The sequence below is a fragment of the Miniopterus schreibersii genome (genome assembly GCF_964146895.1).
Source record: "Miniopterus schreibersii genome assembly, chromosome: 5".
Classification (NCBI taxonomy): domain Eukaryota; kingdom Metazoa; phylum Chordata; class Mammalia; order Chiroptera; family Miniopteridae; genus Miniopterus; species Miniopterus schreibersii.
In genome coordinates this window covers 77,373,223-77,389,912 of record NC_138106.1, presented here as the reverse complement: position 1 = coordinate 77,389,912, position 16,690 = coordinate 77,373,223, and the positions used below count along the sequence as shown (strand labels likewise).

The 16,690-nt window shown below is 38.7% G+C and overlaps 1 protein-coding gene and 1 pseudogene across 2 annotated transcripts in view; one reads left to right on the top strand and one right to left on the bottom strand.

Moving 5' to 3' along the window:
* Nucleotides 1–16,690, bottom strand: part of ROBO1 (roundabout guidance receptor 1) — a 1,016,983-nt gene that overhangs the window by 128,248 nt on the left and 872,045 nt on the right. The window contains exon 5 of the mRNA XM_081137820.1: nucleotides 3,663–3,820. Coding sequence (XP_080993946.1) covers nucleotides 3,663–3,820 — 158 coding nt within the window. The remainder of the gene's footprint in view (nucleotides 1–3,662; nucleotides 3,821–16,690) is intronic.
* On the top strand, nucleotides 15,302–16,091 carry LOC308557909 (MICOS complex subunit MIC27 pseudogene; annotated as a pseudogene). The gene has a single exon. The product of its transcript is annotated as an MICOS complex subunit MIC27 pseudogene (transcript).

Here is a 16,690-nt window from a genome sequence, read left to right as displayed (position 1 = left end):
CTAGAAATTCCTATAACCAGAACTGTAGCAATAACCGTGCAATCTTCAGTTGCCTTTCATAAGGATATTATGGACTTTAATCTCCTGTTTCGTCTGTACTCAACACATTTGGCAAAGTATGTGAACAACAGAAATGAAAACAATCATGTGAAAACAAAGCTCACATAAAATATCTAATAGCCAACATCTCTTAAGAATTTATTTTCAATTGGGGGGGGGGGGAAGGAAATAACATTGGTCATTCTGTTTCTGTTTTAAGTTTCTGTTTTGATTACTTAATTTCAGTTTTGCCTAAAGGAAGAAAATAAAACAAAAACAATTACGATCTAAATAAAAATTGTAATTTTAAACCGAAACTGCTGATTTTTAATCTATTCATTTCCCTGCATATATAAATGTGCATTTTACCTCTAGTGTTTTATCAGTTTAACAGTCATAATTTACACAAAACACACAGATGGTCTTAGAAATAGTAAAAGTTTCAGATGTTACAACTTCCTAGCATATGGAACACTACCATGAATCATCATTTTGGCAGCCTTTAAATGATTTTAAAATTATTTATACATTAACATCTTGGCCTCATTTCATAGTCACATGTTATTGCAACTTTAAATTGTTTTATTGCTGTCTGGTGGTGGTTCTTATTATATTGACTCTAAACTACTAATACGTGGGGGAACTGGTACTCGATATTGACAGAATAGCACTCTCGAGACAGCAAAGGGTAAATGAAGATCCTATAATAAATTAAATATTATTGCATAAACCACAACATTTTTTCAAATTCAATATACAACACAACGGGATGTTCCAAGAACTATTTTAAAAATAAAATTTATTAGAGCGGTTTTCAACCCTTAACGTCACAAAAATGCACAGATACAAAATAAAACACACCCGCCCAAGCCAAAAGCTTTCTGGTGAATTTCATTTTCCTGTTTTTAAATAATACGTACATGCTGATGATTCCCATATTCCTCAAAACAGGCTACATTAGTCTGTGGTAAGAAATTCTCTGTGACTTAATACAACCAAGATTCATTTCTCATTCACTCTACATGCCCATCATGGGGAGCCAGATGTGGGTGGAAAGCTCCGCAACACAGGACTCTGGGGCCCAGGCTCTTGGGTGGCCTCCCTGCTGTAGCCTCACTACCTGGAACATGTGGGCTCCTTGGAGGCCACATGGAAAAGAGCATGCTGGAGGCTCCCTCAGTAGTATTTAATATCTTTAATTTCCACTCACAGCCCATGAAGCTGAACTAGTCAAATTGGTCTGCCCCACAGCGAGGAAGCTGGGAAGCAGAGTCTTTCATCTGCCCAGAAGGAGGGGAGGACTGCGCAGTAATAAGTACTTGTTATGTCTACCACAACTCAATTTCTTCTCCAGCCTCAACCTCAACTCTGAATTTCTGACTCATGTTTCCACTGCTTACTTGACATTCGTAGATATCTAATACGGATTTCAAAATTATAGTGTCTAAAACTGAGCTCTTGATATCTTCCGCCCCAAATCTTCTTTTTCTACAATTAATGACATCTCAGTTAACGGCAACTCTAATTTCCCGCTGCTCAGACCAATGCATTAAGGTAACCCTTGACTGCTCTTTTCTAACAAGCCACGTCCAAGCTGTTAGCAGATTCTGACAGCTATTGCTGCCCAGCAGATCCAGACGCTCCCCACTGCTCCTCCCTCCCCTCCTAGCAGACTGGTCCAAACCACCATTTCCCTTTTGCCAAGATTGCTGAAAAATGCTCCCAACTGGTCTCTCTGCTTCTGCTATTATCACCCTTCTGTGGATTCTGCTGAGAAACCTCAGATGTTTCACACATCACTCAGCAGAAAAGCCAAACTATTTGCAAGGCTTATAAGGTCCTACCCAGTCTGGTTGGTTGTTACGCCTAATGCCATCTCCTCCAAATCTCAACTTCACTCATTCTACTCAACCCACACACACCGTTTTGCTCCTTTTTGAATCTGTTGGGTATGCCCTCCCATAGGTCTTTAAACCTACAGTCTGTTCCACTTAGAACACTGTTCCAGGTACCTGGAAAGTCCCCACCCTTCATTTTTTCCAAGTCTTTATGTGAAACACTCTCTAGCCATTCTATTCAAAACTGAGATTCTTTCCAATCCCCAGTCACCTGTCTACCCTACACTACTTTATTGTTTCTAGCACTTTCTATAGTCTAATTTACTACGTATTATATCAGGCACTTTGGTTTATCTGTATACTCAGTCACAGAATATAAACTCCAGAAGGGCACTCACTGGTAGCTGTCTAATGCTATGTCTCTAATGCTGAAACATTTTATCATTAATTTGTATTAAACACAAATAGGTCATCAGGAAAGACATGAGGGAGGAGGCTAATGATGGCTTTTGTGTGTGTGAATCATTAGGTCAGGGAAATGGGAGTTATAGAGAATGATCATTAAATGGCTTTAAATAGGCTTTTAAGAGAAAGGATTATCTTAGTTGTGCATAAATCTAAAAGGAATCTGTTAACAGTAATAAGAGAGGCATTTGTTCCTTTACTCTTCATTCCCCTGTGCTCTTGACTCCATTTCCCAAAACCAAGGTTTCCACATACGGTTCACTTTGTCGAGCTATAAAAGAATGCTTAAAAGCAGAGCTCGGTTACTCTTACCGCAATTCCTCAAATCACAAAAATCCTTTGAGATCCTCATTTTTATTCACATCAGTCCAGGAAAAATGCTTGGTTTTCTTTCAAGGTCCCTAAAACTTTGTCTACCACAACCTTCTCTATTTTACAACTCTTTAATTATGCTAACCTGCTAAGCGGTTGTTCATATATAGTGCATGCATTTATTAGGAATGTGTGGCCTGTGTTATAACCCTGTTCTTCTACAAGTTTAACACGGACATTCTCCTGGGTAACTTGGCCAGTAAATTCACAATGGACAGAGAGCGTGAGCAGAATAAAGAAAATGGTAAAGGGGATCAATCATAGAATCAACAGGAGCTGGTTGTTTAGGTGGCTTAGTAAACACCTTTCATGATACAGAAACGCAAAGAAAAAGGAGAGAGCCAGAGAATCAGTGATGCGAGAAGAAATGCATCATTCCTTACTGCAGCTACTACTCGGCTTGTATCACAACAGAATTCTGAAATCTAATAATCTAGTCACACAATTTTATTTTGGAATGAGTAAATCCATCATCAACCATCATTCAGATGAGATTTTATTTTCGAGAAACAGTACTGAGCTATTCTATAGAACAGAAAAGCAATTTAAAAAGCAGAAACAGACAAAATCCTGAGGTGACTTTCAGGGGACCTACTGGAAACATACTCAATGGCTGGTTCTTTAAGAATAATTTTTACTATAACCCATGGGAATGTGATATGCCCAGAGTTATGATAAAAATTAAGTGATACATAAAAGTGTTAACTTTTAGACATAACACAGAAATTATAGTTTTACTAATCTTCAAACTAATCGACATGCATTTTCCTCACTTATTTTCACGTTAATACAGGGAAAATTAAAATATATTTATTTGAAAAGAAAGGTTTAAAAAATGGGAGATAATGCAACCCTTTAACAGAGACCAGCAACTTGGCTTTTCTCGCTTCCTTTGGTGAAGCTGTTACGGGGGCCTGCAAGCGGTCCCCTGCCGAGCTCGGTACTCACGGTGATTCTTTCGTCCCTGTCGTCCAGGGGAGAGCCATCCTTCTTCCAGGAAATGGTGGGCTCGGGGTGGCCTCGTGGCGGCTGGCACTCCATCACGGCGGGCTCCCCCACGGCCACCATGACGTCGGAAGGATTTTGTCTGAAGTCATCCCGAAGTACTGCAGGAGCAAGATGAACCCGTTATAGTCAATGGTACATAAACGGTCCTTCCCACCGCAATTCAACAAAAGGACGTTTATTCTAATAAACCACTGCAGGGAGCTCTCTCCTGCACCTTGGAGCGTCTACAGCTACTTACAGGCCTGTGCTAGTCCACAGACCTCCGAGCTCATGCGAGCACCGCAGGGATCACTTGACGGGCTCCACGGGCCGGTGGGAAAGTGAACTTGGCTGCTCAGTGCCCTCCCAGTTAGGGTTCGGCTTATCTTTACTTTACGTGTCTTCCCTACATTTTCTCATCCATGCTAATGAATATAAGCGAATCCTTCTTTCACTTACATAACACACTGGGCTGATGCTTTCTAATATTAAATGAATTACATACACATACAAACCAAAATATTAAAAGCAAAAATTAATATACTTCCACTCATTTAATTCAGATATTTTAAAGATATTTCCAATTAGTGCAGAAGAACATATCATTATCATTTAAATATGCTCATTATAACAATTTTGGACATATTTGCAAAGTGAGCACGCTGAAGACACTATTTTTTTTTTTCATTATCGCTGAGTGAGGGTGAGTGTTAGGAGGCACCGATGATGACAACTACACTGCTACCAACAATGTACCTTTGTATGTTCTGTATTTTTTGGTTTTGAGTTTTGGTTTTTATGGGGGGGGGTAAGTATTTTTTCATTTAATTCTTAAACCTGTTCAGGGTGAGAGATATTATTAACCCCATTTATATTATTAACCCTATATTTTAGAGGAGAAAACAATTTATTACTGTAATTTCCACTGGACTACTAATGTAATATTAACATACTATAAAACAAGCAGTATTATTCACTTAGTATCTGTCAGAATAAAATGTGAAAAATAAACCAAATATGTATTTCGAAAATAGTTCACACAAGAAAATTGTCCTCCGTATCTTTTTAACATCAAAAAATTATGCCCCGGCCGGTGGCTCAGTTGGTGGGAGCGTCATCCCGGGCACCAAGAAGGCTGTGGGCTCGATACCCAGCCAGGGCGCGTGCCTCGGTTTGGGGTGCGATCCCCGGTCAGGGCGTGTGAAGGAGGCAGCAACTGATCGATGTTTCTCTCTCTCTCTCTCTCTCTCTCTCTCCCCCTTCCTCTCTCTAAACATACCCTTGGGTGAGGGTTAAAAAAATGAAATAAAAAGAATAAAGTAGAAAAAGTAAAAGAAATCACGAATTGTTTGGCATCAGCTGGTCTTCCAGCATCACTCTCGTTTCCTAGGCAGGGATCCTGAACACAGCCTCCCCCTCGTTGCAAAGCCGGCCTGGAGACGCCCACTTAATGCAAAGTCTAAACGCCTTAGCGTCTTTCTCCCACTCCACTACCCCCAGGGTACAATAAGGCGCGAACAAGTCTCGTCATCTAATTTGAAGGGGTACTTGAAGAGTTTCTTGGTACGTTCAGTGCGTAGATCTGAAGTGATAAATGTTATATTTTAAAACCTAAAACTGAATATCTGATACTACAGTTTTGCCCTGGAATGGATGTCTTCCCACCCAATGGCACTTTAAAAACTTTCACGAGCAAAGTACAAGACTGTGAAAAACTTATGCCAAAACGTGTTATTTCAAAAGTCACATATACGTTGGTATTCAAACCTTGAAGAAGCTTAGAGGTTTACAAAATTGTATATTTTCCTCTTGGAAAATTCTCCTTTTCTATCCTCTGTGCCAACGAAGCGCATGCATATAGCCGAGGAGGCCTTACCACCCGCGCACACAGCAGCACCTTTAATGTGCAGAGTGAGAAAACCCGGGACACTGTGACCATGCGGACACTCGGAAAATACCCCTCCAGAGAAACACGACCGCGCCACACTGGGAATTCCAGCTTCAGCGCTCGACGTTATTTATTAATAGATACATACGCACAAAGGTAAACCTTGCTGAACTGCCGTTACCACGTAATAAAAAATAAAAATAAAAAAACAGAGTAGGAAGACTTTCACTGTTCATAAATTTATATTACGATTAAGTGTTAAAAATGTACCACAAATGAAAATGTAAGGTTTATAGAAAAAGCAAATGGACTGACTTCAACAAACAGCCTGTGCCTTTGCTGGTCACGTTACTATCCCGTCATAACACCTCTGAAAAATTTTAACGCCCTTTGAAGACGCAAAAGTAAAATACTGTTCAAGTAAAAATAAATAATTTGCACAATTTTTCTACTCGGTAAGCTGAAAACCAACGGTAATACTATGTCTTATTTACAAATTGAGATCCTATCTCAAATAAACCAATGAATAAGAAAATGTCCTTCAAAAATATCAAAGGTCTAAGTCAGATAAATCAAAATTTCTTTTCGATTTACTATGTTTTTTGAGTTTGTCAGTATATAATGAAAAGCTAACAAAATGTAATCCATTAAAGATTGTTGCTTAGATATCGTTCATGTAATTATTTTTGCAGCTGTAAAGCATAAAACTCTCGCATTGCCTATGGCTAAAGGCAATCCTGCATACAGTTATGAATTTCAGATTTTTTTTTCTCTCTTCTATAAAAGCAACCTTTCTTCCTTAAACTTGTCCTGAACATTTCCTTTTGGGGGAAAATAGTATGTGTCACATTATAAAATGATATGAACTTTTAGTTAAATTATCCAATTTTCTCAATTCATGTGTATATTTAGGTAATTAAAAATTGAATTCAGATGATTGGCAGCAGCTTGGCAGAAAAGCCAATGATACCCGTAAGTATTCTCAAATACGACCTTTTCTGGAAAAAGCCTCTCCTTTTCTTTTCTAACATCTGTATTAATCAAAGTGTCTATTATGCTATTATGAAATGGTATGAATAGGATGAAATTCTAAAATTTGGAACTCACTTCTGAAAAAAGAATTTAATATAATTTGAAAAAGAGCAAATAACATGTATAATGTAGCCAGGCGGATATCACCTAAAATGGTGATAAATCAGAGTTCATTCTAATATTTCTTCCATATTTATGTATTTGTTTCATATGTTCAGGTTTGTACATGTACTTTGGCTCAACTGTTTCCTTTTTTTTTTTTATTCCATTAAATTAGAAGAAGCATAATAAGCTTCAATGAATCTTCAATCTCCCGGAAGCTCTTGTCTAAAAAAGTGGTTAACTGCCCTGGCCGGTGTGGCTCAGTTGGTGGGAGCATCACCCTGTACATAAAAAGGTTGCATCTTCCATTCCCAGTCAGGGCACATACACAGGTTGAGGTTCGATCCTCCATACGGAAATGTCTGTCTGTCTCTCTCTCTCTCTCTTTTTCTCTCTCTCTAATCAATAAAAACATATCCTCGGGTGAGCATTAAAAAATAATAAAAAATAAATAAAACAGGGGTTAACTAAAATTTATCCTTTAAAACAAAACACAATTATTTGTCATTTTGAAAAGCTAAATATCAATTTTAATGCAATTCTCAGAATAAGTAAAGATGTTTTCCAAAAAGGAGTCTAAAATTCAGTGACAACTTTGAGATCTGTTTGGGTAATGTTGAGAAGACAGGAAGCAAAGTGGAAAAAAAAAGTGAAGTGTTAAAGACAGGTTGTTTCAAGTATAATGCAGACTTTTATAACTGTAACACTCTTTAAAAGCACTGTGGAAAATGTTAGGACTGAATGAAACGTAAAGTTATTAAACAGGTAGAGGTCTTTGACAACATCTAATCCATCCCATGAAATAGAGGCAACTGAGTCACAGGAAACGACACTAGCTTGTGTTATTTGTCAGGAAGAGACCAAAAGAAAACACAGATATCCTGATTTCTAATGCAGCGCTCTTTAAAAAACAAACTAACAAACGAAATATCACTATTTTACCATAAAAAGCAATTCTCCTATCTAATCCACTGTATTTCCAACAAATCCACTCCATTATTGCAGAAGGCTCGATCTTCTGCGGCTGGACCTCAGTGCACTGCAGTCTCCTGACTACCCAACATTGGTCAGGCTCAAGTGTTCCTAAAATTAATTTTGTTCCCTAATCATGTGGTGAACATCTGTGAACTACAAGTTCACGAACCACAGAATCTCAATGCAGTCAGGGACCTGAGGGATGTGTGATACAAACTTTTTCTTTTGGAAATTAATAATCTCGGGCTCTTTGGAGGAGAAAGGAGCACCCTGCATAAGTAATAGTGATAGTAATGTTAACAATAAGAAAACAATGTTAGCAATGGCCAATGTTTATTGTACATCTACCCTGTACAGAACCATGCCAAGAGTCTACTCATCTGGTCCATAGAGCAGGTTATGGTAAAGTGAACTTATTCGTTTCATTTTACGGATGAGAAATTTGTAAATATTTATCAGCAGAGCCAGAACACAGATCTCCAGTCCACCAAGGACTCTTCTCTACAAACGTAGCCACCTACCTGATCTTAACAAGACAATGTTCACAGTTCTAAATACATGATATAATCAATAGTTCGGCCTCTCCACTGGAAAATAAGTGCAGTGAGAAATTTCCCTCCTGAAGGTGACCTGCCTCTCTCTGTGTGGGCTGCATTCTGGGTCTTCCTCAGACCCGTCCATGTGCGGAAGAGGCCACTTCCACCTTCCATGGGCACGTTAGGAATCACAGCTCATCATTCTGATCACGTATGTCATGCTCATACTTCTCAATGATTCTGCTTTATTTCAGCAACAAAATGACTAAAAAAGTTGTGCAATAGTAAGTGTTTTAATTAAATATGGGCATTTTAATTAGAAGCAATTATCTTGGGGAAAACAGAAGATAATACGCAGTACTGGATTTTTTTTTTCTACTAAAAGATTACTTTGTCAATGAAACCTTGCAGCAAATAGTTGTAAACTGCCAACTGGGGAAAGAAAAAAAAAAAATCAATGAGATCCTTTAAAAATAAGGCATATTAGAGGAAAAAAGTAAATGAGGAAGTATATTCCCAAAGACAAAGACACTTTAGAGACGCTCAGTAACAGCTTAACTTTATTACAATGGGCCACTTTAATGGCTTTCAAGCTTATTAATCACAAACTTTATCATTAGTTTTAAGTAGAGAATATATTACTTCTATGACATTTAAGGCCCACTTACATGCTGACATAAATGTTATCTAATTTCAAAACAATTACTATTCTTTCATTTAATACATCTGTCTTGAGCACATACTTTGTGCCGGGCTATCATGCTCCGACTTTGCTATTTTCCTTGCAGTGAAGTTTATATAAATGCTCATGTCTGTCAAGAAACAACAATCCTTACTCTATCATGAAAAGGCAATACGATGGGGTTTCATTGCAGGTTATTTTGTATTAAGATGTATGTTTTGGAGGGAAGACAAAAAGTGTATCATAAAGGCTTTTGTAGCTATTTATATTCCTACTTTGTAAACTTACAGCATTATCCAGAAGAGCAAAGTGTTATCTTGGGTACAAGTGTGTTCAAAAGCCCTGGCCAGTTCGCTCAGTGGTTAGAGCGCTGGCCCTTGGCCTGAAGGGTCTCAGGATGGATTCCCAGTCAAGGGCACATGCCTCTGCTGCAGACTTGATTCCAGGCCCAGGTCCGGGCAAGGGCAGGAGGTAACCAATCGGTGTGTCTCTCTCACATCCATGTTTCTCTCTCTGTCTCTCTCCCTCCCCTCCACTCTCTAAAAAAAAAATCAATGGAAAAAATATCCTCAGGTAAGAATTAACAACAACAAATGTGTTCAATATTCTTTACCATTTCTTAAAATAATAATTCCAAACTTTTTAAAACATTTCAACAAACAGGGAGATTGCACAGGAATATACCTTAACTTGTTGAAGAGAAAAACTAAAATGACATGTAAAATAATATTTTGTCAAGCATTATCCTCTTATACAATCATTTTCTAAAGCTAAGGAATTGATTTTTAAAATAATGCATGCAAACATCAATTCTGTATAAAGTTAGGATTTCGTCATGACTGCTTCTTAAAAATACATGTTCACTTCTTAAAATCTGGCATAATATATCTATGAATGTTTTTTAATAATTATGTCATCTTCTACTTATGTTTTTTATAGCATGCAACTTTATTTTTAAACATTAAATTATGCTGCGGTTAAGATCTTGGAAGAAAATACGCTGGTAGAAGCACTTATTTTCTTAATTACTAGAGCTTTGAAAATGTCAGAAACCTCTTATGCCCTACCCTAAGAGAGCAGTATTTTTTTCTTTAAAAATAAACAAAATAAGCCAGTCAGAGAAAGAAAAGTATCACATGATCTCGCTCATACGTGGCATCTAAAGAACAGAATAAACTGATGAACAAAACAGATCCAGAGACATAGAAGCATGGAACAGACTGAGGGGTCTCAGAGGCAAGGAGGGGGGTGGGGGGGGTGGGAAGAGATTAACCAAAGAACTTATATGCTTATAAGCATAACCCATGGGCAGACAATAGTGCAATAAAGCCTGGGGAGGGGGGAAGGGGTGGGGTAGAGGGGGTCAATGGGGAGAAAGAGAGGACACCTGTAATACTTTCAACAGCAAAGATAAATTTTAAAAAATATATCATACATCCTGAAAAGTTACAAAGTATGGATGTATGTCAAACACCAGTCAACCTTAACATGAGTGAACAGTATAAAGAAAGCACTGCAAACAGAAGGAGAAGCTATGACCAGAATAAAAGTAATTAATAGCAATTTATTTGTTTTCAAAACAATATATACACCCATTCCTGGTCTTTTAATGGTTAGAGTTACTTCCAGACTGGGTCCCAGCTTAAAGCATGTTCCCATTGTACAGAGACATCGCCACACAATGGCACTTCCTAGGACCCCGCATGGCTCTCTGCAGTCAGTTTCACGGTTCCATTATTTCACTTCAGGGATGAGCAATGCTACCAGATACTCCCTAGTGTTCATTACAGCGGCACTAAGTCATCAAGACAAAGGGAAGGGAAGCTTGGCATACTAGATTTAAGTTAAAATCTGTAATGTATTCCAGAGAAAGATGGACATTAATAAAGATCAACATTTATACAGTTAATATTCAGCAGACTTGAAGTCTAGGAGATCATAAAAAAATGTCCGGCCAAAGGCAGTCAGGTTGCTAACATCTTATGTCCTAACTTAAAGATGTCAGTAGCTTACTAGATGTTTGCATTTTACACACTTTGAACTAAACTATAAATTAAATAGATGTATTAAAGAAAAAATGCAGCATTTGTAAAACACCGTTTTATAAGTTGTTATTTGTAAATATATTTATTTAGGAGTCAAAAAACCTCCAGTCAGAAATGTCAGAATCACAACACACATCCTTCCACTATGCTGTGATTTTAATAGATACATTCCCAATGACTCGGTTATTTCCATACAAAACAGAGGGTTTTACACTATATCTTGCTAGGGTTATTATGAAGACTAATTATTTAGTGTTTGTACAGGACTTGCCATTTATATGGTGCATTACATCTGCAAAGAAGTATTACTATTAGTCACTGTGAGGAATTGCCAAATTTCTCAGCTGCCAGTACAAATGGAAAGGGAGACAAAGAATAGCATTGATGAGGGTTTCCAAGAGCCGGAGCAAAAGTCACACTCGGGAGTCGCCTGGCAGGTTAAAAAAACACCGACAGATGAGGCTATCTGAGCCTCGGGTCCCTGGCTGGGCCAAGACAGCCATGTGCTCTTTCTTTATAAAATCTAACTTTCTGTGCAGCGCCCTGAACCAAGAGCATCTTTGATCAAAGGAATACCCTCCTTCAGTCGTCGTCTGTCTGTCTGTATTAAAACGCCAGCCCCATGAGAACACGGCGTTGGTCTTTGCCATTCTGCACACCCAGGGTCCCGAGCAAGGCCCACGACACAGTCGGTGTTTCTAACACACCTTCGAAGGCCGGCCTGGGCCCTACACTCCCGCGTTCAAGGATCAGGGCAGTAAGCAGACAATAGACAGACAGACGCACACTAACTACACCAGGGAACTGTGCCCCGTGCCCTGAAAGAAAAGCAGAGGATACCGTTTGGGAAACGAAGGAAAAACATAATTTAGACTGGCCCTGAGGGAACCCAGGGGAAGTGACAGTTACACTGAAGCCTGAGAACTGAGTAAAACTGGTCCTAGAGAAACGCATGCAGGCGGAGGAAATAACTCAGGTTGGAGAAAAAGCTGGTACAGTAAGTGAACTTGAAAAGACTGGGACCCTGTGCTGCGGGGACAGGTGGACGGCCCTGCAACAGGAGGCCGGCAGGGGGAAGGGGCGGGTTTGCTGGACACAGCAGCCGTGATCGCAGCCGGGATCAAGGGTCACCTTTAACTTTAATTCCTGTGGGAAGCCACTTCAGTGGCTTTCGGGCACAGCTGTCTCAAGACGGAATTATCATATTTCAATATTCATTATAGCTGTTCTCTGAATGGAGAGAGACGTAAGAATGGACGTGAGGGTCTAATTAGAAGGCCAGTGCAGTAAGTGGGGGGAAATGATCAGGCTTTCAGACTATTGTGCTGACCTGGGTTGGGTGCAAACGGGGGACAGAGTGGACGTGTGTACTGGAGGTGGAAGTCCAAACGACCTCTCGAAGGGTTGAACTGACAGAGAGAAAGATGTCAGTAATGATACCCAGGTTTTGTTTTTGCTTTTGAGTAGCTGAACGTGGTATTTTTGAGGTATAGGAGGGTAGACAGACAACAGACAAATAAGTCACCCCAGGAGAAAGAATAGGAAAAAGTACATACGGCACAATTTTAGAGTATCGGGATAACATGAAATCCATTTCATTGGTCAAAAAACATGATTTCACATTTTGCTCCTTAGTATTTAATCTGCTTAGAACTTATACTACTGTATTCCAAATCTCAATTCCAATTAGTTATGGCTAACTAATAATCCTTGATCAATTAATCTATATTATATTTTTAGGATGACAAATTTTATTTAGTTTGATGCGTATCATATTATTTTAACAGACTAAAAAATTGAAACGAAACTAATATATTTTGATTATATATACACACAAACATGACTATGTGTTTATGTTTACGTGTGATATATATGATACCTATATATATGACGACTAATAACTTAATAGCAAGTTATAGTAAAAACTCACTCAGTCATTGCATTTGGATTATAAAAACAACTCAAAACATTTTAGGGCATAATCTACTGTTTCAATATAAGAGAAGCAATGGCATGTTAAGTGTTATTACATAATTAGAATAATCAGAGGGTTCACATCGTCACAAGTTTACAAATTCTCTAAAGCATAATCGATTCCCTAGAAAAATGCTGGATCAGCAAACTCATAAGAATTTATCTGTGAGTCCCTCATTTATTCACTCAGTAAAAGCACTAGGTATTGTGTTAGGAGGTGGTAACTAATAAGATAAACAGGACACTGATCTCTGCTTTTAAACACTTATTTCAGGGTTTCTTTTGTCTTTTCTTTCCTCTTTTGTCACTGAGTGTTTTGTAATCAATTGAAATTTTAGACAAAAGTTTAATATGCAAAACAGATAAAAGGAATACTGTTTCACTTCCCCATCTGGGACTGTCTTGCAAAAAAATTAACTGACAAAAGAGAGGTTAAATAAATTTCTCTAGCACCTACAGCTATACTGTACACAACTAGTAAGTGATAAAACTGGAGTTTTAACCAGAATTCAGCTGGATACCAAAGCCTGCACCTTTAGTTCTGAACTCTACTGGCCTCTAGGAGATAGTCAGACCTGAGCGTCTCCTTGGTGGTGTATAAAACAGCTTCACTTTGGTGCCATTTTAAAATACATTCGGCTTTCATCATCACATTGAACTGACATGTGGAGGAGTTCTTGATTCCTTGCATTTAAAATAGGCTTATTACTATAGCTCAGCAATTTTCAACCTGTGCGCCACAATAATTTTTAAAATCATACAATACCTGACTATTTAGTCAGGGGCACTGATCTCTTTTCCCTAAGGTTGTAAAAAAAAAAATTAAAAAAAAATGACAACAGCCAACACAGTAGCCGTCCGGTATAAATGAATAAAAATTATACCTATTTTTTGGTCAGATCGGACAAAAATACTTTTGGTGTGTCGCAGAATTTTAGTAATTGGTTTATGTGTGCCATGAGATGAAAAAGGTTGAAAATCATTCCTATAACTTATAAAATTATAACTCTATATAATCTAAGTACAAACTGCCCCCTCCCACCCCCATGTGCAGTGAGGGCTTGAAGGCAAGAGCTAAAAGGACTCGAGGCTGTACAATCAGTTGCTAGACATAGTGGGACTGGATCTTGCAATAATTGTTTTCATGAAGATATTTTTTTAAGTGACTGAGAAAGACTAGAATGTTCTCTAATTAAAATATTTGCTGGGGGGAAAAAGATGGTTGAAAAACAAGCCCATCGGGTGTTTCTTTACCCTCTCAAGCCCAGGATGCCAGCTGCTGAACAGGAGAACTAAAGGGTAAAAGGGGTTTCACATTCTATGGGCAGTGTAATGGTAACAGTCTCCAGAGAGAAAAACCCTCAGTGTAAAGTGATCTCATTAAAACTTCCCCAGCAATTGGGAAGAGCCAGAGGAAATGGCCATTGGATTAATAATAACAATAACAAAAACGATTCTCACTAATGTAACTTTGTGCAGCATAATTAAGACTGTCAATTATAACATGCCCCCCAACAGAAAGGAATGTTTAAGAAAGAGGGAAAAACTAAGTCTAAACAGCACAGACACAGACGCATCGACCAAACAAAGGGTCTTTAATTGTTGACAATCTGCCCCAAATTATTGACTATTCCCCAACACAGCTTTCAGATTTGTTAATTCCTAGTATTTTGCTCCGTCGCAGACTGTCTGGTGCTTCAGAATAATAATTTCAAGTATGTAACAGAGTTTTCAGCCTCAAAGGAACCTGACAAACATGCAGTCGTGCATCTGTGGAGCTGTCCTCTGACAAACTACACACAGCCGTCCGGAGAGGTCACTCAGCCTTCAGCTCTTTGGCAGAAAAAGGTTAAGACCTTCTTCTACTGATAGCAGAGGTCATGCTAACAAGGCCTGACTAAAGGTACTAGGAATTAAATTAATAGAAAAGCAAATCAGTTTATAACTCTTATTAATGACGCGATCTTTACCAATAACACTTTTATGCAATATAAAATGTATGCCTCCTCAGGAAGTACTAGAATAAAAAGAGAAAAACTGAACACGATAAAACAATAAAAATAAATGTCTTATCGAAATATAAATCTTGAATTATAAATCATCGCTAAGCGTTATTTGTGTCCCTCTTTTTATGTCAGATAATGGACATGGAACCTGATTAGAATAGAGGCTGACTCTGGGCTGTAAGGGGCACATCTTCCACAGCTCTGCACCTGGGCAGTGTCAATCCCAGGTGAGTTTACTATGTACAAAACAGCTTGACTCGGCAACCAGGAGGCCAGTCCCAGGCCCGTGAGAAAAAGATAAGAAATTCTGGCCAGTAGGAAAACTTGGGCGAAGAAGGTCACACACATGGTGGCCGCAGGATGGGAAAGCTGACAACCATGCCTGTAGGTCTGATGTTGGCATCTGTAAGTGTGCATGCACCCAAAGAGGAGGGATCCCAAAAGCAGCTAACGAAACAGCTCCCCGTAGATACTTCTCCACCTCTCTAGTCTAAATGTGTTGAAGAGCAGCCTGGGCATTTGCAAATGGACTTTGCCTCCATCCATTACAACTGGTCGTTGCATTGGCTGGCGCATGGGTGTTTATGTCTGTGAAAGCGGGATAATGGATACAGCTCAATTTGGAAAAGATGCATACATTTATCTGAAGAATCCACCACGAGATTTTCTTCTGCAAACTGGAGTGATTACAGTTTCAGGATTGGAAGGCTTGGTTTCAGCAAGAAAAGGTTCTACATTTAAGATAACTGGTGATCCACTGGGACTGGCCACTTTAGGAGCAACTGTTTCCCAGTTCAGTCGGTAAGAACTGCAAAGGTAACAGAGAAAAAGGCCTATGCTACGAGCCAGGACATTTAGGAAGCAGTTAAATCATTGTGGACAAAAAACAAACAGAGAGTCACTTCCTGAGCCTAAAGAAAAAGCTAAGGTTGAGTTTAAACGGACCAAAAGCTCTGCTGAAATAGAAATACCTGCAAAAACAGCTCAAGACCTGAAACACTCAGTGGCTTTGCCAACAGAACTCAGCTCTGAAACAAAGACCAAATCAGAATCCACCTCGGGTGCTGCGGTGTATCCTGACCCCACGCTCTGGGTCACAGGGGTCCCATCCAGAATATATAGGTGTGTATGGTACTGGAACCTGACATAGTCTACGGAGACAATTACGAGATGTGTGAAGTTCTAAATAGTAATGAAAAAAAATCATGCAAAGGGTAATTGTGACACATAGAGCGTAACTTAAGGCAAGTGTATCCCTTACATCTTCTAATGTACAGTTTGACGAATCCCTCAAGTGATTAAAATACAAACAGCGAATACAGTCCAAGCATTAAGAGGCATGTGATGGCTTTTAAGGGTGTTTATAAGCAAAAAACAAGAGTAAGTATGTGAACACTTCTGAGACTGAGATCTGAAAAAATACGTTATGTGTATATATCAATACTTACACACACGTACACTTGCTGTAGCTTTTTCTACTTAATGTCAGCTAAATTAGAACGGTCTGTGGAAGGATATGTTCCCTATCTTCTTTTTTCATGTCCCAGAGCTGGAATAAAATACCCATATTTTATGATGGAAAAAAATAGAAAAGAAATGCAGGCCAAAGTTGCCCCCCAATGGTTCTAGTTCAGAGCAGCTAAAGAATACTTTATAATTCTTTTTTTTTAATCATAATTCTTTTAGATAAATTTAAAACATTTCATATGCTGTTGGCTAATGTACCTGAGAAGGCCTAATTCATTGGTC